This window comes from Camarhynchus parvulus, chromosome 6 (genome assembly GCF_901933205.1).
Source record: "Camarhynchus parvulus chromosome 6, STF_HiC, whole genome shotgun sequence".
Taxonomy (NCBI): Eukaryota; Metazoa; Chordata; class Aves; order Passeriformes; family Thraupidae; genus Camarhynchus; species Camarhynchus parvulus.
Genome location: NC_044576.1, coordinates 15,859,756 through 15,887,633, shown reverse-complemented (window position 1 = coordinate 15,887,633; position 27,878 = coordinate 15,859,756). Strand labels below are relative to the sequence as shown.

The 27,878-nt window shown below is 46.3% G+C and overlaps 3 protein-coding genes across 6 annotated transcripts in view; 1 reads left to right on the top strand and 2 right to left on the bottom strand.

The window, feature by feature from the left end:
• Positions 1–374: 374 nt before the first annotated feature.
• On the bottom strand, positions 375–6,000 carry LOC115905074 (cytochrome P450 2C19-like). 3 transcript variants are annotated; one of them, XM_030951149.1, is made up of 9 exons: positions 5,802–6,000; positions 5,311–5,473; positions 4,687–4,836; positions 4,224–4,384; positions 3,655–3,831; positions 3,012–3,153; positions 2,514–2,701; positions 1,224–1,365; positions 375–946 (listed from the first exon to the last, which is right to left on the bottom strand). In XM_030951149.1, exons 1-9 carry the CDS (start codon positions 5,979–5,981, stop codon positions 765–767), a joined length of 1,485 nt encoding a protein of 494 aa, XP_030807009.1. In that variant the 5' UTR covers positions 5,982–6,000; the 3' UTR covers positions 375–764. The 3 variants fall into 3 exon arrangements, with proteins under 3 accessions (XP_030807009.1, XP_030807010.1, XP_030807011.1); XM_030951150.1 differs by having other exon boundaries at positions 765–946; positions 3,655–3,822; positions 4,215–4,384; positions 5,802–5,981; XM_030951151.1 differs by lacking the exon at positions 3,655–3,831 and having other exon boundaries at positions 765–946; positions 5,802–5,981.
• Positions 6,001–9,663: 3,663 nt separating this feature from the next.
• LOC115905159 (zona pellucida sperm-binding protein 4-like) lies at positions 9,664–15,230 on the top strand. Its single transcript, XM_030951274.1, is given in 16 exon segments — positions 9,664–9,754; positions 9,757–9,861; positions 10,204–10,221; positions 10,224–10,324; positions 10,403–10,412; positions 10,415–10,504; positions 11,064–11,219; positions 11,592–11,779; positions 11,946–12,043; positions 12,382–12,512; positions 12,708–12,719; positions 12,722–12,896; positions 12,969–13,126; positions 14,448–14,525; positions 14,850–14,966; positions 15,091–15,230. Coding segments are annotated over 16 exon segments (1,668 nt in total).
• Positions 15,231–18,261: 3,031 nt separating this feature from the next.
• Positions 18,262–27,878, bottom strand: part of LOC115904941 — a 31,226-nt gene continuing 21,609 nt past the window's right edge. For both annotated transcript variants that reach the window (XM_030950891.1, XM_030950892.1), the window contains exons 5-9: positions 27,658–27,812; positions 26,352–26,378; positions 24,796–24,914; positions 20,855–20,979; positions 18,262–20,355 (exon numbers count right to left, since the gene is read on the bottom strand). In XM_030950891.1, coding sequence (XP_030806751.1) covers positions 20,883–20,979; positions 24,796–24,914; positions 26,352–26,378; positions 27,658–27,812 — 398 coding nt within the window. In that variant the 3' untranslated portion in view covers positions 18,262–20,355; positions 20,855–20,882. The remainder of the gene's footprint in view (positions 20,356–20,854; positions 20,980–24,795; positions 24,915–26,351; positions 26,379–27,657; positions 27,813–27,878) is intronic.

Sequence of the window (27,878 nt, the reverse complement as noted above, 5' to 3'; positions counted from 1 at the left end):
AATCCCTGCAGTGATACTGATGGTAGAAAAGAGGTGCCAGAGAGTTGGTTGCAGTCTCCAATGCTCAGGTAAGCGATCTCCTTGCAACAGGCTGCAAAAAGCATGAATGCATTCTTTTGATTTGGCAGACAGGCTGCAGGACACCCTTCCCCTCCAGCACCGTGAGCCTTCCTGACCGGTGGTGTGCTGTGACTGCTCTGGAGCTCCTTGCAGACAGCAGCAGTGAGCACAGTGCGTGACAAAGGCAGGATCCTTGCCCAGGAGGGGACAGCCCTTCCCACAGGGTGATGGCCACAGGCTCTGCAGACCTACTCTGCAGTGCAGCAGCCGATGTGGGCACTGCCCCAACCCAAATTAAATAACAGCTCAAATTGTCATAAACAGATTTTTATTTATTGGATCATGAATGTACACACATGCAGCACTATCCATCTGCATAGCCAGGACTTGGAGGGACACGTGCTGTGAGAGCAGCCAGGGGAGCTGTGCTGGTGAGAAAAACCAACAGTGGCTGTTTGATGCAGCCACTGCCCTCAATGATCCTGTGACAGAGCATCCGTGCAAGAGGCTGCAATGTCACCCAGGGCCTCCTGCAGTGTGATGGAGTTCTGGGAGGCTTCAGAGGTCTCTGCTTTGTGCCTTGTGTTTGGACTGCCTTCCTGAAGGCCTGGGAAAGGTGGGCCAATGCTCCTGCTGTTCATTTTAGTAAAGAACATGTAAAGCAATAGCCAGTTTCAGGACACTGGAGAGTGGTTCAGTGCTTTTCAGCGGGGGACAGCACAGAGCTGGTAGGCAGGAGGTACATTGCCTGTCCCACTCAGAGTTGGGGTTATGTTGAGCTCCTGGGGGTTGACAACAGACTTCAAAGTAAAGTTCTGCAAGATGGTGGCTATGAGTAAGAATATCTCCATTCGTGCCAGGCCCTCTCCTGGGCATATTCGTTTTCCTGAAAGTGAAAGCAGCAAATAGAGCTCAATGGGAGTTTCTGAGTAGACCAGAGTTTGTGCTAAGCAGCTGTGTTGCACAGCTTTGTTTACTACACACAGCCATAGCAGTGAGAGAACTGTCAAAGTTACCAAGGACATTTTCAAGAGAAGAATTTGTTGGCAAAAGACCCCTGACAGTTTGGATGGGTGTGTGAAGGAAGAACAGCAGGGAAAGGCAGGGTGGTCACTAGAGGAGGAGGCTAACAGAGAGAGGAAAAGAACAAACCTGTGCCTTACCTGCTGAGAAGGGCATGAAGAATTCGCTCTTCTTAAAGCTGCCATTCTTATTCAAGAAATGTTCGGGATTGAACTCATGTGGGTTTGGAAACTCTTTACTGTCATGGAGGACAGAAGTGAGGACAGGGAAAATTGTGGTGCCCTGGAGTAACACAAGATGAGCAGAACATGAAAGGCTGGCAAATGAGGTCACTCAATCTGACTGCCTGCCAAGTTGAGACTGTGCTTCCCTGTATAACCCTGCATGTGCCTTTGGTTTCCCTTTGGGGACCCTTCTTTAGAGGAGGCAGATTTAGGGAGACCCTACTGAATGTCATAGCAGTTGTTGACTGCTCTTCCTGAATTCTCCCTGTCATCTCTAGAGCATTCATTTTGACCTTGCTGTGGTCATCAGGGGACACCCCACCTAATTTTTGACTTTCTTGGTGTTTCACAATAATGACTTTGTAGATGCACCATGTCCCTTCTTTCTGGCGAGTCCAAAATATCAAAAGCACACAAAGTTGTGGAAAAGAAGTTTCTGTGGAATTCCTCTGTCCTCACATATTTCTCCTGCCACAATCTTCTACCTTCCCACTTCCTGGCCAGCCATTGACAGGGGTTGGAGTATTCAGCAGCAATGACACAAGAGTTCTCTGCTGGTGGCTGAGCAGTTCTCTGGGTCCTGCCTGATGATTTTCACACAGAGAGCTGGAAATCACACCACCAGCAGCCCATGTACTGCTGTTTCCCAGCTGCCCACAGTCACCCAGAAGAGCAACAAGCACTGCTGCAGTGGGCCAGGCCAAGCCATGGGCTGCTCTGGCCCACCAGCCTGCCTCTGGCAGTGGCCAGCAGAGACTGCCTCAGGAAGTGTGCTAGAACAGAGCCAACAGGTTTGGCTTGTTCCATTCAATGCAAACATCACCTACAACTATTTGTGGCTCAGTCTTTCTGTGCTCAATAACCAGCAACTGACTTTGCTCCCAAGCATGCGCACAGGCTAGCCTGGATGGTGGCAAGCTGCTCTTCAACTTTGCTGACTTTTGTATGAAGAATCACTGCACTAGTTTGTGAACCTACTGTGCTTCTGCAAATATGTAAAGCTGCGGAGCAAGGGAACAAAAGTGTTGGTCAGAGCTGCTGTTTTAGTGTTGGCCCATGGAGCATCAAGAAGGGAGTGCAAGTCAGCTCCGGCTGCCTGAGGATAAAACCCTCACAAAGGACTGGGTGAAAACAAAATCACACCACAACATTAACTTGTGGCTTGTAAGTGACAGCCTAAGAACTGCTGAACTGGGGGGAGCTCACCTTAGGAATGACGTAGTCTCTGAAGCTGGTGTCTTTGGTCACGGTATGAGGGAGAGCCAGGGGGATAAGAGAGATGAAGCGCTGGATTTCATGGACCACAGCATCTGTGTAGGGCATCTGGGTCCGGTCAGCCACACAGGGTTTTCTTGATCGTCCTACTACCTGGTCAATCTCTTCTTGAATTTTCTCTGTCGTGAGAGGCACAAAATCATCAAATGGGTAAATAAAATGAAACCCATCTAAATAGGTTGCTGTAAACTACTAACAAATCTCAGATGGCAGGAGCATTAAGTTGGTTTTGATGTTGACTGGAACACAGCTAACACTGCTGCCCGTGCAAAGAAACTTCTATTGATTTGGCTAAATAAAGATGTGGACACAGTCAGGTCCCAGAGAGAGAGAGAGATATGAAAGGAAAATCTGGGAGGAGGATGTGGTGTTGGTCATGTGGCCAACCCAGGGGGAACAGCTAGAGAGGAAGAGGTGACAAACTGGTACCTTGTATCTTTGGATATTTGAGAAGAAGAAGAAGCCCATATCGTACAGTGGTGCTTGTTGTCTCAGTTCCAGCAATGAACAAGTCGAAAGCACTTGTTATCAGGTTCTTCATGTGGAAACTGGAATTGGGACGATCTTTCTCCTAAGGAAAAGGCTTTGTTTTTCCTCTGGCTGACCTGAGAGAAGTGGCCCTTTCTCATATCATCTCAGACCTTTTCTCCTAGAGCTGTGGCATTTCTCTGCTAAGGGGCAGCAGCCATCTGGGACATTGCAATGCAGCCTTGAGCAGTAAACTCAATACCAACCACCTTTTAAGCTGTGCACTGAATGGCACTCTACTGCTTGACTGCTGTGTCTAATGCTCTCCAGTGAAAGAACTGCAAGACCAGACTGAAAAAGTCCCTGTGTTTTGGTGAAAGCAGAGGAAGCTCTCCCTCTCCAAACACCTGCACATAGTGGTGGCTGGTGAGCACGCAGACCCAGAGCTATAAGCTCTAACACAAGCAGTATCTGGGGTATTGTTGCTGTTTTCCCATTGCACAGCTGACTGGGAAGGGGTCATCCCCATGTCTGTGTTACTTATGAGAGGGAAGGACTCAGCATAGGTGTGTTTGGGGACAAGCTGGGGCCATCTTCTCCTTACCTCCTGCATTTTGCTGAGGAAACAGTCAATGAAATCCTGAGGGGAGTTGGGATCTAGGGAGGCTTGGTGCAGCTTCACCTCCTCTGCTACAAAGGCTTTTAGAGCATCAAATTCTCCAAATATATTGTTGTGTGGGCCAGGCAGGTAGTTCATGATATTTGAAAACATCTGGTAGAGCTGGAAGAAAAGAAACAGGAAGGCCCCTAGTATGACATGTGTCCCATCCTTTGATATTAACCAAATGCCCAGAAAAGCCACAACCCTGTCAACTGAGCCAAGCAGAAGGACTATGAGGCTGAGCAGTCTGGCAGGACTTGCTTAGTAGTAGTAGTAGGAAACTTAGAAGTGGAGAAGAAAGTTGTCCAGGGCTATTGGGAACTATTGCACTTAGCTGGCAAAGCTAATTCCAGCTTTGGTGAGGGAGTTTCTTGCTCTTGAATGAAATGCCTTCAGTACAGCAAAGCATTGATGGGCTCCTACTTAGAAGACTGAAATGGGACTTCATTGGGAAGGAGGCCTCCTGCTCCCCTGGGAGAATGTTGCCACTGTGAAATGCCTACTGAATGTACCTGTCCCCAGCGGGAGTTCATCATCTCAAAGATGTTGTTCATGTTGTCCATCAGAGCCAGGAACTTCTTGTCTTTATAATCATATCGTTTCCCAAAGACAATGGAGCATATGACATTGGAGACAGAACAGCTCAGCATGAAGGTTGGGTCAAAAGCTGCTCCTGTGATTTCAGAAAAGTTACAGACTATTAAAAAAAACCCACAAAATGTTGTATGTCTACTTTTGGCTACTGTGGGTAATCTGAACTCTGGTTGTTAGTGGAAATGTCAGATCAGTCTCTGAGTGACACAGAAGGGTCCTCCAAACAGAACAGAACATGATCACAAAATTATTTTGGCTTCGTAATGAGGGGTAGCTGGTGCATGGACCAAATCCATAGGAACTTCATTCCTTGCTAAAAAAGTGAGCTCCCTTAATAGAGCCTACTTTTCAAACATAAAATATATTAAAAATGGATTGTACCCTTTGTTTTGTTGATCTCTTCCAGCAAGTACTCAGATTCCTCCTGTATCCTCTCTTCAATGCTCCTCTTCCCCATTCCAAAGTTCCGCAGAGTGGTGAGAGAAAACCGCCGGACTTGTAACCATAGCTCATTGTTGCTAAAAATAATTCCTGCAGAAGAAGAAAGAAGAGGAAAGACCTGTCTTGGGCATGTTGGCTGTGAGATGAACGGTGGCTCATGGTGACAGTGAATCCTGTCCCTGGAGAGCACTGACATGGCAGCATTGCAGCGTACTGGGGTTTGGAGGTTCTGTAGTCCAGCTGCCTGCTTTTGGCCTTCTCCACTACATGCCCAACATCCTTGTGAATAATTCATACTCACCCATACACAATTTCCCTTGCTGCAGCTGCTGGCTGCTGCCCCTTGCCATTTCCCTGCCCATCTTCGAAAGCAATCTGGCTCCCCTTCTCTGCCACCTCCCACCCTCTGAGTGGCAGTAGCCCTCTCTGGCTTCCCCTGTCCAGGTGGGTTGCACCCACCTCTTGTAGTTTTCCCTCACGCAAGGTACACTTCAGCTCTAATCTGCTGAACACATCCTCAGCCCTTCCCTTCTACTTCAGAAGGAGCTCAGTCAGCAAACATACCTAATCCATTGTTAGTCCTGTCTCCAATTGGCATGTGTCCCCTGGCAGCAAACTCATCTGCGCGATCGACCAAGGCTTCTTTCACCACATCGTATCCGTGCAGCACCACCACTGGGTCAGAGCCCAGGTGCACTGTGAACACGGGTCCATACTCTTCACTGAGCTGTAAAAATGCAAGAGAGAACATGGAGCAAATAAGAAGGGTGGGAAAGTCTCCTTGATGCTGCCTCCCACAGCAGGTGGTTAGCCTCACACATTGGTAACATCAAGATTTGGGTCTCTCATGATAAATGTGGTTGTGCAGATGGGTCCCATTTATCAGGCCCTGAACAACATGACAGCAGCAATGAGGGGAAGCAGCTGCAATTCCCACGGCTTTTCTCCTCCTCTGGAATTGCAAGTCATTGAGCCATAGCCACAGGCTGACCCCACACACAGGTCCCACAGATTTCTCACCCAAAGCAGAACGACAGAAGAAGAAGTGGCCTTACCTTCTGGAGGGTTTTGGCCAAGTTACTTGGTTTCACCTGCAGCAGGTTGCCTAGAATGGGAAGGGGAGCTGGTCCTGGAGGCATCTTCCCCTTCCCAGACCTTCCTTTCCATGCTGCAAAGGAGAGCAGGCAGGCAATGCAAACCAGGAGGACAACAGTGGCTCCTCCCAGGAGCTCCATTTTTGTCTGTGGCTCAGGAGGGAGTGACTCTGGCTGTCAGAGTCTGAGTTTATATCCTAAAGGTCTGTGTTAGCTCAAGAGCAGGTTTTGGGTCACATGGCTGAGTCAGTCAATATTTACTAGTCAATCATTTGTTAGATTGCCCTGTGTTATGAAACTAAGACTTTTATTGGTATTAATTATTCATTGAAGTCGCACCTTATCTCAAACAACTGCAGAAGCCAACAGAGATTAGGAAATCTGTAATGTGCTCACAAAACTTGTTTTCTTTTATCTAGACTAAATTGTTAAAGAAATAATGGTAAAGGCACAATGTCCTTCTGAGGCACTCACAGATATTCACTGTCATAAGAGCATCTTCCAAGTACTTCACTGGCATTTGGGTTTTCTGTTCTTCCGTTTTGATTGTGCAAGCCCTCAGTGGTGTGAGCCATCCTTCATTGTTCCTGAAATCTTCCTGATGTTATTAGTAAAATTCACACTGCATGTTATTTGCTAAAGGACAAGCTACTGTGTTTTCCTCAGCAATTGCACAGCAATAGCCCCAGTCTCTCTCCCTAGGGGTGTCTGGCCTCACAAGAGAGGAGAGTATAAAATGTCTATCTAGCAAGGCTAGAAAGGTCTCCAGACATAACAACAGACAAGAAAGGACTTGCTGGGTGAGGCTAAATGAAGATGTAAGAAAAGGGGACAAGACCTTGAGACTCTGACCTCTTCAAGGGCTCCTAGAGGAGAAAAAGAGAAAAGCACAGGGAAGAGAGAAACCCAGAACTTGAGAGAGTCTCTGGGAAATGGCATCCCAAGCTGGCACAGAGATGCATTTGTCCGAGGCTGTGTATAGGCCATTGCAACCTGGCAGCTTGTCCTTGCACTTACAAAGCAGCTCACCCAACCTACAGGTGGAAGCTGGCATGCACAGGTTCTTGTTTTCTTGATGTCTGACTCCACTATGAGGAACTAGTGCCCTGGAAGTTCCCTAGGTGCTCTGGGAGACAGCAGAGCATGTCAGCTGTGTTGCAAGGGCTTAAAAAAGAACTAGAGGCTTCCTGCCCAAGATTGCCCAGGGCCTGTGTACCAGCAGGGTCCCAAGAGTAGTGACAGGGGCTGGTAGAAACAACCCTCAGGGCTGTGCTCAGCTTGTTCAGTCTGACCTTAACCCTCTGTCTCTCCTGAACTGTGACACATTTGCAGGCAAAACTGATCAGAAGGTGTTGCAAGGATAGGGGACGTGGGACTTGGTGGGAATTAGCAAGAGGCCTGGGTGAACTGAGTGCTTCGTTGGGGCATGCTGTGTTTGCTGCACAGCAGTGTGTTGTGTTTCCCTTCCACTCAGAGGAGCTAGTGAAGATCTCCATCCCTTGCAAAAGTTTTTGTATCTTCCCTACAGAAAGGAGTTCTATGTCATCCTTGTTCTCTTGGATAGGTGCAATAATTTTCTAGTTGTTCATTGTAAATCTTATCTTACTTCTTAGAGAGCCATACTCAATGCTTTGGTGGAAAAACCAAATTGCCAACAACTTTTGGCTAATTGCTGATCTGCTGGCCAAATTCCTGCATCAGCTCAGATGCTGTCAGGGCAGTTCATGAAAGATCATGTAGGTTCATAGACTTTGATCTAATGAAAGGGAAGTTCATGGGAGTTTGCACTTCAACATGAGGTAGCTGCCAGCTAGCAGCGTTCATGACCTTACCACCTTGTCTACAAAGTTCCCTTTTGCCCATGGCACTCATTGATCAGACTAGTGGTCCACAGAGAGGTTTTCTTCACCTACCTTCATCCTCTGCATGTCCTTCCTGTCTGTGGTGGTCTTGGCTGCTTTCTAAACTGGTGCTTACAACTGGGTCACTGGAATGCATGAGAACGATCAAATGGGTGAGGAAAAGATTCTGAGGAAGAGAGACCTGCTTGTTTCATTTCAGCTAGGCTGCTTTCCACTTTCCATTTTCCATAACAACTTCTTTCAAACAAAGCATTTAATTTCCCTGAAGTTCAGGCTCATCTGAAGAGCCTTCCATCCCTACATGATCAAACACAGCTATTTGGTGTCTGTGTAGGAACTAAGAAAGGTCAGTTACCTGAAACCGTTCTCAGCACAGGTACTCCTTGGTGGATCTACAGCACTTCTGGGGTTCTTTCATCTAGAATTATTCTTCAAGTCCATGTAGACATTTTTTTTTATTATCAGAAGTAAAGTATTGATGGGTTAATGTATAATAAAAGTACTTCCCTATAGCTCCAAAGTACTTGACTGATTTTTACCCAGTTATCAGCAGGTAATGCAGCCGAAAGAAGCATTTGGCAGTCATTCAGTGATGATGTGATTTGGGCATGCACAGTGCTCAGCTTCTAAAGAGATGAAGCCTCCCTCCCTGCCAAAGTCCAAATGTTTTCCCTGGTGTCTCTCCACTGTTGCTGCCTAGTGCCCTGGCAGGCACTGTGGGGAACACAGGGTTCATGAGGGCTGCTCAAGCCTCAGCTACACAGGCAGCCTGTCAAGACCCATTGCCTCCGTCTCCTGTTGTGCACAGCTGCTGACAAGCTCTTACACTTTGTGGAGCAGCTATCCTGGTTGGTGCATGAAATTAGCAGAGGTAGGCACAGTGACCTTCTTGACTAGCTGGGATCATGGCATCTTGCACAGCTGTGCAGCAAAGATGGGCTGTGGGCTGAGGTGGAAGGGCGAAGGAAATGCCTCCCTCAGACTCAGCTGCTGCCCACCCACCATGCCTGCGATGAGGGCTGGCTGGGGCCAGGGTACTGATGCTGTATAGTGCTGTGCAGACATCCAGGAGCTGGAGGATCTGCTAAAGGGCAGAAGTGTAAAGACATTCACAGTTTCATGGTGTGAATGCAGAAGCATGCATGGAAAGATAGACTATGAGACATTTGCTTGGTGTGGCTGCCTGATGTGTGGCTGGGGAGGAGACTTCTAAGACACCTTGCACTTACAGGCAGGCAATGGTTGCTGGCAGGCAGTTTTCTCTGGGATCACAGAAGCTCCCCTTGCCTGTGTTTCAAGCCCAGCTTGGGGGCCCACCTGCCACTTTCTGGGGGTAAGGATCCCAGAGAGCATCCTGCCACTTAGCAGCCAGGCCTGAACCAGTCCTGCAACTATCCCCACACAAACACAGCGCAAACAGGGCTGTAAGTCCACAGCCAAAAGTGTTTTTGGGGAATCACCGCTGTTTAGGTGTGCAAGGCCTTCTGAACTCCATGATTTCTCTCAGATTTTATGTGCAGGGCTCTTTCTGTGCTTTTGTGTCAGCACCCTGTGTCTGGCATTTGAACCCATATAATCTTTAAAAGAATAATAGAGCATTGTCACTGTTTCTTGCACTCATGCCATGTATTGAGCAATTACAGCAGCAATAGCGTGCATAGGGAAAAGTAACCAGATTTCCTACATGTCCCAGCTGTGGGAAGAACACAGGGTAGGAAAGAAGCTTTGAAGACACTCCTGGCGCTCTACATTACGAATACAGACCCATCTCTTGACATTAGTTTGACTCTTGCCCTTTGGTTTTCTTCAGAGAGCGCCAACAGACTCTGCTGAGTTCAGGTGAGGGCAATGGAAGGTGTTAAACTGCTGGGCTGGGTCCACCTGGGCACTTCAGGGATTTCTGGTCCCAGCTGGCTTCACAATTTAAAAGGACTAGGCTCAGAGCCTAGCAAGAGAGCAGGATGGGTGTTGTAGGGTGGTCTTGGGCTGCATAAGGAGCTATGCTCTTCTGGGTGTTTCTTGGCCCCCTGGCTTTGGTTCTGGGGCTCCTATCAGTGTTTTTTCTGATCCTACCATGCTGACCTGTGGCCAAAAAAGCTTACAGCTCACCTTGCCACAAGGCTGGGAAGGGAATGCTTCATTTGTGCTGACTATATGGGGTGAGGCAATATCAAGAGGCATTTTTAGCCATATCTTTGCCCAAATGCAGAGGTGCATGGAAGGAGAGGAAAGGAACAGGTTTTGAGGTGCAATGCTGTTGAACTTCACTGAAGTTCTGTGCATCTTGCATAATCTGGGGCCTTTTTATATGACACAGCAGTCAAGCACTTGGTGGAGTGCTGTGCCTGGATCTAGATGTCTTGGCTGTTGGATTCTCTCACTGCTGTCCCAGACCCTAATATGGTCTAGGTCCCTGTTTCCTACAGAGAAGTAGGATTGTAGTGGGTCTAATCTGCAGTGTGGGACTCTGAAGCCCCTGCTATTGTGTCCTCTTTCCCTAGATACTGAAGGGAAGGCACATGTTTGCAGAATGACTCTGGCTGTGGGCTCTTGGTATCTGGGACTCCAGAAGGCTCCAGGAAAATATCGGTCTCTTATGCAGGCTGTTATGTCTTTGAGTGGGTGAGTGGCCTTGGGGATTCTGCTGGGACTGTAACTACTGCTGCTCTGGCTGTCCTGACTGGTGTGGCTTTTCCCTAGGATCACAATTACCTATACTGGTTGGGCTTGAAGGAACAGATTCTGCTGGGCAAAAGGTTCTTCATGAAGAGACTCTGCTCAGGTGCCCTGTGGACCTTCGTGGTGAGATACAAGCACCTGTCAGAATCTTGTGGTGATCAGTACCATTCCTTTCAGATGGCTGCTCCTAGTCAGTTTGGGGGCTAGGAAAGGGGACTTACTGCTGTGCAGAAATCTCCATGAGAAAAGGTTTGGACATAGGAGCCACCAACTTGCTGTGGACTCGTGCCTCTCTGCAGGGTCAGCAGGTGAATACGTACACTGTGTCTCCCAGACATATTCTGGCTACATGAGTTCCTGTAAGTTCAGTGAACTAACTGGAGACTAGGTACAATGATTTCCTTAATTACCACGAGTCAGTCTAGAAAGCTTTATCTCGGCAGATCCAATGTAGATCCAGTTTCCTGTACATGGCCTCAGGGGGAGTCTCTGCTCCATGGAAATGCGGGTCCCTCCTGAGCAGGCTTCCATGCCAGATCCAGGCCATGTGTCTGACTCTCACCTAATGCTCACTTCCCTTGATTTGTATGCAGAATCACCAGGACACCTTCAGCCTGTGTCCTTCATGTCTTTGTCCCCCTGCTCTTGTGCTTTATCTGCAAAGACGTGCTGTTTTTTCCAGCCCTGGATGCTCCAAGCAGCAGTGTCTGTCTGGCCGTTCCCAGCCAGGACCGGCTGCCGTGTGCCTCCCTGCCCATCAGCCAGGGAGACTGTGAAGCACGAGGCTGCTGCTATGACCCCAGAGACAGGATGAAGCCTTGCTACTTTGGTAACACAGGTAAGCCTGAGCACCTGTTCTCCCTCCCTCCTGAGCTGCTGCAAAACAGGGTTTCTCACTTTACTGTCAGGGCAAGCCAGCACTTGGTGTGCACCACTCCTGCAGGTGGCTCAGGGCTATGTTTTTGGCTGCCAAGAATATCATGTCCCAGTCAAGTGTCCAGCATTTTCCACTCTATTGCAACACACCTGGTTTTATGCCCAGCATTGGTGTTGTGCTTGGAACTGGCTGTACTTGTCTTGCCATACTTAGCACTTGTTTTGTAGGTTGAAGGCAGGACATCTTGCAGGACTTGCTGGTCTTCTCTTGGTTGTGATATTAGAGCATCCTTCCCATCTCTCTTATCTCTGAGCTCAAGATCTTTTTCTCCAGTGACAGCTCATTGCACACCAGATGGCCAGTTTTCCGTTGCTCTTTCTCGGGATGTCACCCTGCCAACTGTTGCCCTCGACTCAGTGCAACTGACCAGTGGACACAGTACTGGCTGTGTCCCTGTCCTAGCAAACAATGCCTTTGTTGTGTACCAGTTTCCACTCTCTGCCTGTGGCACTACTTTTCAGGTAAGAGGAGCAGCTGTTGCTAGGCTGGAAGAGCTGGAACAGCCTGACATGGCTTTGGCTGCTCAATGGACATCCTGCAGACTTCCACAGGCCAAATGCTGTTCTCCAGCCTCATACTGATCTAGCCTGACTTTACCACAGTGATGGTTCCTATCTGTCATTCCAGATGAATGCAGACCAGGCCATATATGAGAATGAGTTGGTGGTGAGCAGGAATGTGAAGACTGGGAGCCTTGGCTCTGTCACTAGGGATAGCACTTTCAGGTATTACCTTGGGGCTGATGTTGCTGGGTGTCCCTGGGTTCAATGTCACTAGAGAAATTCCTGCTTGTCACAACCTCTGATTTCACATGAGGGCCCTGGAGTAGGTTAAAGACCAGTGTATCTCTAATTAGTAGGAATAAAGCTGGAATTGATCAGTGACAATCTGCAGATTCTCAAATCTAAACACTAAAGAGAATTTCAAGTATTTGCTAAAATGAAGTGACAGAAGACAGGGGATATAAGTAATTAAAGCAGATGATAGGTTGCCATATTGGAGAAAGGGGATATCAGAGTGGCTTTTCTTATTTGCCTGATTTGGAGCTTTCCTTTCCCACCAGGTTACATGTCCAATGTACTTATTCCATCAGTGGGAGCTCCCTTCCCTTGAGTGTTCAGGTCTTCACATTGCCACCACTCCCTGCTGTGTCCCAGCCAGGTCCTCTGTCTTTGGAGCTGCATGTTGCCTCAGGTAGGAGAGGTTTGCAGGACCTGCTCAAGCCTCTTGGAGCAGGGCTCTGGTCTCTGATGTGTAACAGGGGAGTATTGATGGGTTAACCCAGCACTGCTTCCCTGCCAGGGTGGGAACTTACTGATATGTCTCTAAAGGATGCCTAATGCTGCTTCTTGCTGCTCTTAAATGGCTCTTGGGTTTCTTCTGTCCTAGATGGAAGCTATACTTCTACTATATGGACAGTGACTATCCTGTTGTGAAGACTCTGAGAGACCCTGTTTATGCAGAGGTCAAGATCCTTCAGGGAACAGACCCAGACCTGATTTTAGTTTTGCACCACTGCTGGGCCACACCAAGCACCAACCCCCAGCAACAGCAGCAGTGGCCAATTTTGGTGCATGGGTAAGTGACTTGTAAAAACTTTGGGTCGAGGGAATAACTTGCTCTTTTTCACTGCTTACCTTTCCTCCTCAGGTGCCCTTATGCAGGCGACAACTGTCAGACACAGCTGATGCCTCCAAGTTTCATCTCAGGACTACTGTTGCCCTCTCATTACCAGCGTTTCCCTCTCTACACATTCACCTTTGTGGACTCCACTTCCCATGAGAAACTCTCTGGGCTGGTAAGATCCTGTCCTGCCTGCCTAGTTTCATACTGAAGTAAAATGTGCGAACAATAAGAACCACTTCATGACTGTGAGTCTCTTGGCCTCCTTGGAGGAATGGGGCAAAGACTAGGAAGATCCCCTGCTGAAATAGAAGGGGAGAGGTTAATGCCAAAAACCTCATTCCCTGAAGTGAATGTGATAGAGGTAAGAGACATCACTTTTGGAGTGTGACAGAAAATGTGACTGCTAGAAGGACAGTAGTGTACCTAAACAAGTGCTAGTTTGTCTGGTGAATTAGCTTAGGGTGTGCGCTCTAGCTACACTAACCAATATTCTCTAAACTACATTTCTTGCCCAAAATGACTTGGAAATAAACTTTGAGTACATTTTGAAGCATCTGGGCTCTGAATCTCATTGAGCCCCTCCAGTTAAGTCACACGAAATTCGCCCTGACTTGTACTGTTTGCTCAGCTCACCTGAGATCGACTAATTGGTCGACCCAAAATTGGTCTCAGCTGTACTTAACAAGGTTCCCAGTGAAGTGGTGCCCGGGCAGCAGTATTGCAGGTGTCAGGGAGAAGTGCTGTAATGCTGGATTGACCTGAGCTTGCAAGTGTATGGTGTAAAGGTTTCAAAGCTGCCTTGGAGCGGACAGCAGAGGGCTCCAAGGCTACAGGTTAGATGTGAAACAAGCCGAACAGACCTTCCTGCTTTCCCCCTTAAGGACCAGGCCCATAGTATGGAGCTACCTCTCCTCTTAGCAGCCTATATGGTGCTGTGGCTTTGAATTTGTCCCTAAAACAGTGTTGAAAGCAGATGTTCTTGCTGACTGCTGAATGGCACTTGCAGAACACCAAGACTTTCTCTTCATTCTGCTGTCTCTCAACCCCAAGTGAGTAGGCATGGGACAGGCTAGAACCTGGGAGGCAGCAGAGCTGACTCAAAGTGGCCAAAGGACTATTCCATGCTGCATGATTTTATGCTCAGCAGTGTAGACTTTGGGGGATTTCATCTTCCAGCATAGCTGATGTCCCCACTGCCTGGGCACTGACCTGCCTGTAGGAGCAGGGTAGGTGACTTGCTTTTATATCACTTGTGCTTTAGGTCTTTTCTTCCCTCTCCTCCTCTCCTCCACTTCTTTAACTGTCTTTATCTCTCCAGCTACAGGTTTTCTTGCTTTTGCTCTTCCTATTCTTTTTCTGCCCTGCTGGGGCAGAGTAGGGGGAGTGAAGAAGTGGCTGTGTGGGCGCTTAGCTGCTGGCTGGGGTCAGTGCAGCACACTAGGATATCACCAGGCCCCAGAGAGTGCCTGAGGGATTTCAGGCTGTGCTCCATTTCTCTCTAAGTGTACCTGCACTGCAGTGCTTCCGTGTGCCACCGGTCTGTAAAGGAGTCCTGCATCCCCACTTGTCCTTCCAGAGTCAGCAAGTGTCCTGGCCTTCTGCTCCCTAGCCAAGGGGCAACAAGGGCCTCGTCTCCAAGCTGGGGAGGAGGAGTCATGTAGCCCATGGAGTAATTCCCTTAAGGCATGGACAGCTTAAGAAAGCATTTCCTGCTCCTTTCCACTGACTAAGGGCTCTTCTTTTGCCAAAAAGATAGAGGTCTTCATGGGCTCTTAGCTCTGTGTGTGCTCCCATGGAAACTGTGCCTTCAGCGCTTTCTGTGTGTTGGGAGGCTGACCTGGACAAAGTTTGCTGACCTTCAGGGCTCTACCTCTTCTTACCTACAACCTTCATGTTGCTCTGTAGGGGGTAAAAGGAGTGCTGAGCCTCCTTTTCAGGAAGGTCCTTCCGATGTCTCCAGGAAAGGCCCTGTGATTTTCCTCCAGCATGAGCTAAAACAGGACACAGCCAAGGATGGCCTTGGTAAGTGTGGCAGCAAGGCAGGGGAAGGGGGCTGGTCTAAGGCTTTTCTGCAGAAAAGCTGAGCCCCTCAGGCATCCCTGTGCCTCCCTGGGAGCATTCATTGGGGTGTCTCTCCCCACAGGAGCGGCTGTGCATGCTGCAGCCCCCTGGGCTCTGGGATTTGCTGCTGTGGCAACTGGGACAGCTCTGTGTGTGGTGCTTGTGGTTTCTGTGCTGTGGCAAAGGAAGGCGTCAGCCGTGCATGAAGTCAGTGGATTGCAATAAAGTGTCTGTCAAACCAATTTGTTTGGTGGGACACCTTCCCCTGGAGACCCTAGCTGTAAGAATTTATTTGCAAGGCAAGACCTACCCCAGTGGCTGTGCAAGCTTTCCAAATGCTCTGAATTCATCTTGCTCTGGAATTCTGCTCTGGGTTTGATGTTACTTGTCTGCCATAGACAAACTGGAGACCTTGTCAAGGCCTGGGCTGCAGACTGAGGCAGGATTGCTGCTGGGTGATGTTGGCATTTCTGTTAGTGAATATAGTGGCTTTCAAAAGTAGTGACCTAGGCTCCATTCCAACACTGAGCAGAAGTACACCAAACCTCACTCGACGCAGATCCTGCAGCTGCTTCTCTGGAGATGCAGAGCAGTTATTTTGACTCTGCTGAGGAGCTGGGACTTGGCCACTTGTCCCTAAGTCACTAGGTAAGGTAGGGCTGTGCTCATGTGGCAGGACTGGAAAGCAAGAATGCCAAAGCACTACACAAATGGGCCTTGCTAAAGATGCTGTGCGTGAACTTGCCTTTCTTGCCCTAGAAACAGAAAAGGGTAGGTGGCATTTTTCTGGTGAACGAGAACATGGAAACTTCATATCAAATGGAATAAAAATAAAAGGGCCTAGGTGGTCTGAAATTCAGGGGGAAAAAATCTAACTTTATTTAGAGCTTACTCTTAAGCTTTAATGTGACCACAGGCAGTTAGGAGTCTTCAAAGGTCTTGGATCAAAGCTAATTTGACATTGCTGTTAGCATACAAGTGTTTTTCTTAATTTTTAACTTGTTTCTTTTAGATGAGAAAAAAGCCTTGCCTTTTTGAGCATCAGGGGTGGTTCAGTGTGGTATTTTCAGTCCCAGTAGCTGGGCAGCATCCCTCTTGGCTTTCTCAAGTCCTGGCTGAAAACAGTACAGCAAAGCTCTCCAGGCAGTAGAGGGGAAACGGGGCTCCACCTCCTCCTTCCTGCCCAGCCTGGGGCAGCTCTGGTGCTTGCACTAGCTGAGGTCTGCTTATAGCTGATGGGGTAGTCCTTGAGCGGAAGGAAAAATACTTTTCCCTTTTTTCCTCTAAGGCTTAATTAGAAATTCTTCCTGTTAAGGGCAGGAGAGAAGCCTTAATTGTATTGCTTTGGGGCCTTTAAAAGGGAGGATTAGCACTTACACATGGAAGAAAAGAACGGATCAGTAACTTGCTTGAGGCAGTAGATGTTGTTCTTTTTAATTAGGTTCTGTTGATCCTGTGTGATTGGAGTGTGTTAATGAGTGGTGGGATCTGTGTTTTACTTCCTTTCCTATTCCAAGAAATTTCAGGACCAATCTTATGTTTTTATTTTTCTAGTAGAAGTGCTTTTCCTTGCTACTGTCAGGATAATCAGTGTTCTTCATCTTGTGTGCTTTCAAAATCTAACCAGATGAAAAGACTGTTCCAAGTTGTATGGTGGGAGGGAGGAGATCACAGGCAGGAAAAAAATGTCATCTGAAGACGGGTCAAACAACCTCTTACTTTGGAGCAGGCTTCTGGCAACTAAATGACCTTGGTACAGGTGGAGCTCTGTCTGGGAAAGCTGTACCAGCTCATAATGTGCCTCATGACAAGTCTTTAGTAGCAGTCTGTAATGTTATTTAACTGGGCAATTAGAGGAGTAATATAAACCACACCTTCTCAGTGCACCAGGCAGGGTGCTCTGGCACTGGTCTTAATTGTGTGCGTGTAAGGCAAGACCTAAACACCTCCTGTTTGCTACTGGAGCCTTCCTTTGCCCCAGTAAGGGAAACAAATAATTGCTCAAATAATTGCTTAGACAGCTCAGGTGACTGTGGGGATGCTGAAGGGACTGTGAGAGCCAAGCCTCTGCTGCCCTTTGCTGGGTTACTGAACCATCCCAAAGTGGCAGGGAGCTCTGGGTGTGTATCCTGTGGGAATTGCAGAGTCCCCTGCAGGCACTGTGCTTTTTGGTGCAGAGCTGTGTGTAGGATGCTGGTATGATGCTTAGTGTAGGGTCTGTGCAGTGCTAGGTGGAGGTGGGTGATTGAAGGAATAAACCTAATTTCCTTACCCACTCTGGGGAGTCTTCTGTGTTTAAGGCTTGCTACTTGGTCCTCAGCTGGCAAGAAGGCTCTGAGCAGCAGTGAGATGGGAGTTGCTCTTCTGAAGCACTGGTACACGGTGAAAGGCAACTTGGCGGTTTCCTCCTCTGTTGCACTGGCCCCATGTTCACTGCCTGTTCTCCAATGCCACGGGGGTGTTAGTGGCTCTCATGGCTCCTGTTATTTACTTCTGCAAAGGTGTATTATTTCCCTTCTACCTCCACAGATGCACTTCTGGCTAGCTTGTTTTCTACGCCTCTCTTTAGTTGAGTCTCATTGACTTTTCAACATGACTTTCTTTTGAATATCTGTGTGTAACTTCTTGTGCCAGCAGCCTCTTTAGCTTCACTCCATATCACCCGGTTATACAGTTCAGTTAAAGCTGTTGGGGGGTGCTGTACACAGTGCCTTAGACACATGCCAGGGGAAAGGAAGCTGCTCTGTCCAGGAGGCTGCTGCTGGCTGGGAATCAAGGCTGAGGAAGAGCAGCCTAGAGGCCAGCTAGGATCTGTCATTTGAGGCTGTTGTGCAGTGCTGCTACTGAATCCAGATTTTCAGAAAGGAACCCCAGTGCTGAGCAGCAGCACTTTGTCCCAGTGCCTTCATTGATTTCTTCTTGGAAGTGCTGTGTGTGCTGCCTGTATGTGGAAGCAAAGTCCAGCAACAGCACTTAATACAAGTCTGCTCAAAATTAACATATGTGTTTTGTCATACCTGAACTTTCAAAAGCCTCTCCTCACCCTCTAGATCTTTGAGAACAGCACCTGCTTCCAAACAGCAAACTTGCTTCTTTGCCAAAGCTAAAGAAGACCTTTAAAAGCTTGGAGGTAACAATTCCTTTCTTGACTAGCTATGCTCACCTGATACCCTAAAGGTGTGGCAGTTGCTATACTACAAGCCAGGTGTTCATTAATAAAATATATGAAAACAATTATTATAATAGTGATACTTTTATTAAATTTCTTATGCTTGGATTACAAAGGATCCTGGAGTGGAGAACTATACAGTATGTTACACATTATAAATACATTTATTTCTGAAAAATACATGAACATATTTAACATAATGCTATAATAAAGAAGAGTGCTAGTTTATCTTAGTTAAAAAAAAACTACCCAATGAACTTATACCATGAATAGAGAGGGTTGTAGAAAATACCAGCTCATGACGCTATGTCTTAAAACACTTTAAATTCAGTTTGCACTGATTCACATTCTGTACAGTCACTGTAAAAAAGCTGGAGGCTAACAGAGGATGTAAGTTAAAGCAGGATTTTTGTGCCCTGTATTTATGGAGATATATACAGAATATTCACAGAATAATCAAGTCATAAATCTTTCTAGCTTTGGATGAAGCTAGCAAGATATACAGTGAACAACCAAGTCCTGCAGCAGCAGCTACAGCTGAAACATTAAACACAGCACCTACTTTAGGGTGCTAACCTTGAGTCAGCACAGCCTTTTTTTTTTTGGTCATTGTGTTTGTGGGGTTTTTTGAGATGCTAAGTAACAACAGTAGCAATCCTTCTGAGTACTTGAACCCTGCCCTCACTCATCCCTGCAAACTATCCTGGCCCTGGAATTGCTTGGCTGCGATGCTCTGAATCCCAGAAAAGATCCCGTTCTGGTTTGGAGGACTTCAACGGTTCCAGCTGATGTGGATGAGCAAGGGAGATGCATCTGTTGTGGAAAGACTAAGCCTGCTGAAGCTGATCATTCCTGCCAGCTTGTCAAATCTTGGTTCTCAGGCAAGTTGGGGTTGGGGAGGGATTTTTAATCAGCAATTGCTTGACTTGTAATTATATTATAATTTATGGGGTAGAACAATCCTTTATCAAGAGGCAATGTTAGTTTACTTAAATCTTTACCCCATGTGTATTAATTACTTTGCTAGTACTAATAAGAGCTAAGTGTGCAGAGACCTCTGCAACCATGGGACATTCAGAAGCATGCACTGCCTGTTCCTTGAGTTAGGAAGCAGTGGACATGTGGCAATAAGGCAGCCACCACGCACAGTCATGGTGTTTCACAGTTGTTAGTGTGTCCCAAAAGAGCACCAGTTTATAAAGGATGTATTTGAATTTCTTTCCCTTGTAGCCTTGCTCTCCTCAACTTTTCCCAGTAGAGAGAGAGCAGGCAGAGCCGTACAGCAGCATGACTGCTCCACCTATGGCCTCAGGCCCCCACCTGCACAAACAGAGCACTTCAGTGGGACTTACAGTAGGAATTCAAGCCTGGTGTCCTGTCCCCCATCAAAAAAAGAGAAAAAGATTGATTACACAATGGCTGAGGCAGAGGCTGCCCTGGATGTCCCTGCAGGCTCTTGAAAGGCTAATTCCTGCAGTGCTGCTTACTCTGGTCTTTACAATGAATGTGTACAATGCCAACTTCTGTGCAAGGTAGCACCAGAGTCCAGGGACCTCAGCAGAAGGAGCAGGCCCACAGGACAGGAAGCTAGTAGTGGATTCAGGAATGACCTCAGCTTTACATACTTTGTTTTCCTGTTGGATTCCAGTGACATGGCACAGCTGACTATAGGCTGCTCTAAAGGGAGGAACTGTGCTGGGGACAGAGACTGCAACTCAAGTTCCCAGAGGGAGGAGGCTGTCCTTTCAATAGCCACCTCTGCTCTGGGCAATGAGTCTCTGGCACTCCTCCAAGTTATGCTATGTCCCATAAAGCTAATGTTTATTTCAGCTGGAGATGTCCTCAGACAGTAATGATAGTTTTAAAGCTTCAGTGTTTCAGGTAATTCTGTTCCCAACCCAGAAAAGAGGAAGAATTTCCAAATCTTAAAAGTCCCTGTTGCTTGTGTTGCCAAGATGCTAACAGCAGTTTTCATCTGTGGCTTGACTTTTTAAAGTACACTTCAGATTTGGGAGCGAAGCCATATGTAGTTGAGCATGTATCTGCCCACAGACCCTTCTCAACATCCCCCTTCCAACACTCAATTCAGAGTTGCTCTGTTGACAGTTGTAGGATGTAGATTGCACAGAGTAACCCTGGGGTTCTTGATTTTGTGTCCTTTGCTGTTCTTGCCTTGACTTTCTGAAACAGAAACATGCAGTGAGATTAGAGAGAGTTTCTCTGTATTTAGCCTGTGGGCTGAGTTGGGAAGGTAGAAGATGAAGCTCAGGCTGGTTTTCTTTTAGTCTTTATTAGGGACAGATTGTCTCTTTCCCAAGACATCTTGTTGGCTTATTATTTGGAAGTCTTTTGACTTACTGCAGATAAATGAATTTAGTGCCTTTTATGTTTTGTAAAAAGGCTGTGTGATGTAGCCTGTATGACTATAGTTGCCTTTAAATTGTGGGTTAAAAAAAATACAACAAGCCAAAAGCCGGGGGACTATTAAAATGAAGATACATGGACTAGTTCTCAGTAGACATCAATCTGCATCATTTGAACTTCAAAAATTGGACCTATTTCTGTCTTTGTAAGCTGGAGTGTCTGGATGAAGGAACAGGACTGCCTCATTGCCTCCTTTTTGTGCTGAGAAGAGGTGAAAAACCCCAACCCACAAAGAAACACATGCTGCTTTACTTACTTCACCTTGCTCCATTTGACTCAGGTTATCAGAAAGGCCATAAGTTTTCATTCTTTGTGTTTTGTCCCAGAACAATCATGGAGTTCCTCTCAGTTTTCCTCAGGTCTGAAGACATAATATCTGGCCTTAACAAATGGAAAAATACAAGTCAAGTTGACAGTGGCCAGAATGCATGGCTGTGTTCTTAACATTAATATGCTGTGCATATGTATCTATGCTATACCCAATGCAGCTTCCATCTCTCCAGTGTGAAATTCCGTAACAGATGCTGTCCAAATATTTGTGGCAGCATCCAAAAAAAGAGCCACAAGATGCAGCACTTGGCAAGGAGCCACATTGTAATGGATGGACACAAACATCATTTTGTTCAGAGCAACAAGTATTTTCTGCCTAGCTTGAAGACGGGGGATAGACTTGTGGCTGAACATCATACAGAAGTTAAAATTTCTGGCCTAAAATAGTAATGAAATTAAGTGTTTTGAAGAGCAATACTAGGCTAGCTCCTGTGGACTGTCTCCAGCTTAATTTTTTGTATGTTATTTATTACATATGATTGAAATGAGTAGAATACATCCTGTTTGGTTGAAATGACTTAGTTAGCTCAGGCCTCCAGGTCTTATGACAGACAAACCTTTTGAAACACTTTCTAGACACATCTTTAAAATAGGTTCTGTTTAAGAAAAAAAAAAGCTGTCATTTGTTTTTTGGGTTTTTTAAAGCAATATTTGAAAGTTATTTACAGAAAATAAATAGCTAATAGATATTTACTTCAAATCTTCAATTTGAAAAATTTTCAACTCAAAGTCCTGACTAACGTGGTGCAGACTCTTTATTTTGTGAACTACTATATTGGGTTTTTTTCTTAATGTTGTAAATGTTTATGTTTTGTTCTGCTCCTAGCTCTTTTACAATGGACCAGTCAATCTTCTGCTTTGATGTTCTTTAATTCTTTGGTGGTTTCTCAACCCTGAGCACAGGGCTGAGCATACCTTAGTAATAATCTTCCATGTGAAGAGCGTCATTCAGATCTGAGTCTGATGTTCTTGTGCCCTTTTCAATCTTTACCACACAATATTGAAGATGGGGTTTTGTAATGTTAGAACTGCACTGTCCTTGCAAGCTTACTTCACACTAACCACAAAGTAGGTATCATACAGCAACAAGCTTTTGGTGGCTTCAAACTGAAACTATCATCTTTACCATGAAAAAGACTGTATTTGAGGTTAGCTCATGCCCATACATCTGCATTAAAGCTCCCATAGATATCCAAGTGGGTATATCTGCACTGGAATGTCAGAAGGGGATTGCCTACATTAGATCCTGCCCTGGAAAGTGGAGGACCATGGGCTGCTTAAGTTCACAACACCATAATGAAGTCAGTCATCAGTCTGTTCTGGTCCTTTGCATAGAATAGATGTTGCTTTGCAGGAGCAAATGTATTAGCAGGAAAAAGAAAATGAAATTAAAACCTGAGCCTGTTTAAAACCACTTGTTATGGCAAACCACTGAGTCTTGTGCCAGTATGTTTACCTTGGCAGGCCTCCCCTCTCTCCCGTTGAAAGAACCAAGTTCTCTCTGCTATGAGAATTCTTTTGTGGATGTTTAAAAAAAAGAGACAGAAAAGAAAAACAAAACAACCACCCTGCAGCAGATCATTCATCATACACAGAGTAGGAGCATGAAAGGGGATTTGTTTTGACCTAGTTACAACAACAAAAACAAAGAGACTTTCTCTAATTGCCCAAATGACTCAAGTAGGACTGGGTGTCAAAAGCAACAAATCTCGGACTCCTTCAGGACTGTATGTTAAAACGGGGCACCAGGCTCCAGCCTGTTCCAGTGCAAGACCTGGAGCCCAAAAAAGCCCCGGTAAGCGAAAGCCAGCCAACTCCTTATGTCTGCATGTACAAACAGGACCAGGAGCCAGGACAAACGTGTTTCATAAATTATAACAGTGGCTTTAAATGCTGAGAGTATCAGGGCTTCAAGGTTTGCTTTGCCAAGATTTGCAGATGAGTGAGACTTTATTGCTTTACCATTCTGGTACTGCTGCAGGAAGGGTCCCTCTTACTGTCCAGCAGCATTTACTGGTTTGTCATTGATCCACTAAGCCTAACTTTTTACTTCATAGGAGCCTGAATTATCCAAACTGCCACATGAACAAGGTTCCCAGCTTTTCCACACACCAGTGAAAAGGACAGGGTTTGTGCACTGCTATTGCTAGGTTTGGGGTAAAAAGAGCAAGACCAAATACAGATGGGGTGGGGAATAAGAGCTAGGATAAAGGAGAAAAGGAAATGGAGGGAGATAAGGAGCATGAGTAGAGGCAAGGGTTTTATGTAGATATATGGGAGGAGAACTTAGAATAAAAGGCCATTCATCAGCTACTGAAAACAACCTGCAAAAAGCTCTGAAAATGCTTGGATACATCCAGGCAAAAAACGGTCTATTTGGCATCTCATTGTACAGCATTTCCATGATAGCAGTAGTTGTCCATTCTAGGAGACTAATTTTTAGGGAGCTAGAATTTCTGCCAGGAGCTGTTGGGCTGACCCTTCATTGGGAATACATTAATTTAGGCAGCTGAGGATCTAGCCTTCAATTCTTATGCAGGGACTGCTGGCGCTGTCCTCTGTGCTGTGGAGATGGGGCAAGCAGAAAGTTATACAGACTAAACTAAACAACACAGTTTAGTTCTTTCAGAACTTTTCTGAAACCCAAATAAAAGTGCTGGTTCTATTCAGGTTAGGGGGAAGGTTCACAGGAGTTTGTATTTTTTCCCCAGCTGGTTCACCATCTATTTTAGATGGAACTGTTTGATCTCTCTCTGCTTTGTGTTTCTTTCAGTTTCCCAAACAATAGGAGGAAGCTCTCCTGTTACATGTGCTTGGGCCCCAACCAACCTTTTCGCAGCTGGAAAAATCACTCCATGTATTACAGAGGATTTTCTTTTCCAGCTGTAATTATAAGATTCCCAGTTCCCTTATGCATTTTGTAAGGTAGGTACAGGCTGTCTTAAGGGGAACAATAGGACATTCCTGAGTGCTTAAACAACTGCTGTTTCCCTACCTTCACCCCCTCTAAAACTGGAGGAGGACTTAAGCACATTTGAGCTGTTCCGCTGGAGGTTACTGAGACCTCAGCTGAAAAAACATACAGGGAGGTGCACAGCTCCATATGATGCTCCTGCTTTGGTGACTAAGATACCCAGGCACTTCCTGTTACCTGATTACATGCACAAACACTCCAAATTCACCAGACTAGCTGGGAGGACTTGGCAAGTGCACAGGGAATATCTGTGCAAGCAGAACTGTCAGATGGACATGAACAACACAGTTTAGTTCAGCGGCCAGGCTACAACCAACCTGCTAGACAAACTTGCCCAAGGGAGCAGCATGGATCCCGTAATCAAGACCTCATACTTGACCAAAATATTAATTTACAGCAACAAACGGTTCCACCCATAAGCACACATTCAGCAAACTTCATCTCCTCTTCCTCTGACAAAACCATCCAGCTGATCCTGAGTGTCCCATCCCAACACACATCAGGTACAATATGGTCTGTCCCACTGGAGGAAAAGTGGGAAAGTGGACAAAAGAGAACATTAGCACTGACTGCAATTCTTAGGAGGGAGAAGAAAGACAAATAACTAGGCTATAGAATGGCTCTGGCTAATTGTCATCATCCCCTTGCCCTGCTGGGGAGAAGCGTCTTATTTTAGGGACCCTAATGTTTCCATGATTCTCACATGGGTAATGTCCAGTTGGGATCCTGGAGCATCTGGGCTCTAAGGAAGCAAACAGTACTGCTAGCCAGGACCAGCAAATGCAACAGAAATAAGGTAAGGAGTGGTCTTCTCCTGACAGCAACAACCAGAGCTAAAGCTTCTACCATTTCCTCACAACACTAAGTGAAAATCTCCCACAGCATCCTCTCACCTATATAACTGTGGGCAGGACCTCTTCAGAGCAGCAGAAGACAGCCCCAACTTGTTCTGGTTTGTCAACCTTGTCTTCCTCATAAGATCTCTCATTCTCCTCCAAGCATGGCTTTCACCCTAGGGAGCGAAAAGAAACCACAACTTAAAAGACCAGAGGCAAGTTGCTAGCAGACTTTATCTGGTCAACACATGATTCTTTGGGGTACTCCAGGGTGGTGGGAAAAAGGAAATTTCTTTATTTCAGACAGATAGGGGTCAGGGCCCACAAAAGAATTTTTAACACTGCAGTGATGCCCAGTGGCCAGCCTGTACCTGGATAGGACAAGGAGACAGGATTGATGAACTCTGAGTAATACCATCTTTTTCATATTGTGTTTGGTAACGTTTCTCTGCCTAGAACTCTGCTATTCTTTCTGATTTAGGATTTCAGAGTGTGAGGTGCCCTTACTGGTGAATGCTGAGTAGCTGCCTAAGGGCACGTTTTACTCTATTGTTATGCTGTGCTAAAGGAGAAGATTGGTTTGGTTTCCTACCTACTCACATGCATGCAGGAGGCCTTTACAATGAAACCAAAAAAAGCAGTTTGACTCTCTTATCCTTTCTATTAGGCCAGGTGCATTGGTATCGGCCTTTTTTAAGGTGGTAGCTTTTGTGGAACATGAATTAGGAGATCAAACCTTTGTTTCCCTGTCACTCAGCAAGCCACAGCTATTGGCCTTACATTTGAAATGCTAATAGAGATTATCAGGAGGTCAGGGAGTCTCAGGAGGCCATCTCTAATCTTTGGTCTCTCCAGGCTGGGCTTATCTGGACCCGTGAACTAAATGGAGCTATGAATCCAAAAGAATTTTTTTTCCAATATTGTTTTAAATTTCCTAAAGTGATGACTGGAAAACCTGGGGAACAGAACAAAAATTATCATGTCCCAGAACTAGCATAACAGAGAGAAATTATTCCCATTTCAGTGAATTTCTCAAATCATTGTCACGTTCCTGACATTGTTTTGCCCTGTCCCGAGGTTCCTCCTCACTGTGTGCTGGCGCTGCTGTGCCACCAGCAGAGCCATTACTACAGGAGTTGTGGCCACCTTGAGAGCACAACCTGGCAGCTGCCCAGCCACACTTACCAGCCCCAGCAATGCCTATTGTAATAGTTCTTCTTGGGAATCTGCAAAGTTTTCAGTTCAAAACTTCAGATGAGGCTCAGCTGAGAACTGCAACATCTGATTCAGTGCTATTGAGTTAATTGCCTGTAAGCAAGACTATTTACTCAAGGAAATAGCAAATCTCTGTGTTTGCTGCTAGGATTAATGTGTGCTGTGGAAGGGTTTTGAGGCCTCAGCAGTTAGTCCCTCGTTGTGCTGGTCATGTCTTGGACAAGCAAGCACTGCTGATACTGCAGAAAGCCTGAGCAGCTGATGCTCCTGTCGTCCATGAGAGCTAAACTTCGGGGGTGAGTAAACCTCTTTTGTTCATACAATGGTGTGCACTGCACGGGCTTACTCACTGATAATGTAGACACCAGTTAAATATATTCTGCAAAGGCAGTACATACCGAGATGTTCTTGCTGACGTCCAGAGCCTAAAAACAAAAGGGAAATACATCGGTAAGTAACAGGACAGCGAGACCATCTCCCAGCATTTGCAACAGTCTGTTCTCAGCTCTGCACTGGAATGTACGCATAGCCTTGGTCCAGTATTTCTTTCTTTATTTCTTTTTAGACTCAGCCCCCCACATGTGTGATAATCCCTTCTTTCTCCTTCCACCTCTCACTTCTCTTTTGTATTTCAACTGCCAGTTTATGTGTATAGTACCTAGTAGCCTGGACATGAGTGTAACAGGCAGAATTCCCATACAGTACAGAATTCCTACAATACCTGCTCTGTAGGAATAAACAGGGCTGTTCATGTTCAGGATACAAAATCCAATACTAAGTGACAGTACTAAGGTGTGATGTAACAAGAGAGGATGAGGATTCAGGTTAAAGAGCATGGATCTCGATTCTATGGTCCTGTAAAGTCATCAGAAGTTCCCACATGCTTAAAATACTCCAAAAGCTGGCTGGGCACAAGGCAGAGCATGAGGTACCTTTCAGGCCTCAGCCTTAATTTGGGTTCTGAAGTTCATTGAAGTGTTTGTGACCCATTTGCAACTTAAGGGTGGAAATTTCATGAGGTCTTTCCCATGAGAGACTTACTCCTTCCTCCTTCCTGTTTGCAGGGCTGGGAATACTCTGATTAGAGTCTCTGCTCTGGCATTTCAGCACTTCTGAACCCCACCGGAACATGAAAGTGCTGAGGCAGGCAAAAACAATGGGAAAGAAAGGGAGAGGAAAGCATTCATCCTCTCTCCCTTGGACTTCAGTGACACAGATTTGCTGAAACACATTCCCTGGAACATGCTTTGAGGACTGGAGCTAATTACATTGATATGCTGCCGGTCTGGTAATAAGTGTGGCCAGCTAAGGATTGATCCACTAAATTTTTTATTAGTGGTAATGAATAATTGGTTTAATCTCACTAGCATCAGTAGTGGAGATACTTATGACTGAGTCCACACAGTAAGTTATTTGGAGTTGGTGAGGTTGCATGAGCACCCCATGCTGCTGTCTGCAGTGCTCCTCTCCCCTGCACCAGGGATCCATTTGTGCCTTTCTTGTCATGTAGACATAGTCCTTCTTCATTTAAGGTTGGGAGCAGAGAGACACAGACCCCCCTAACCCTCGCTGGCCCAGTTCCACTCAGTAACAGACAAGGTTGGCTTGCTCTCCTGGCACCTCACTCTGATCTGCCTGAGCAGAACTTCTCTCTGCTTCTCCCACAGGTCCCACTCAGAGTTAGGTTCCAAGCTTATCACTCACCTTTCTTACTGCAAGGTCCTTTGACAGAAAAGCCTGTCCCTCTGCCATACTCCCAGCTTCTCTGAACTCATTCTCCTTGTTGTTCTTATTGTTTGCTGACTTCCTGAGCCCCATCATTGGCTGGCTCTTTCCTGATTCCAGATATCTCTCACTTCCTGCAATGAAATGCAAGGGCTTATTTCTTAGCAGTGTCCTGCTAGGATGGCCTCTGGGCAGTGCTG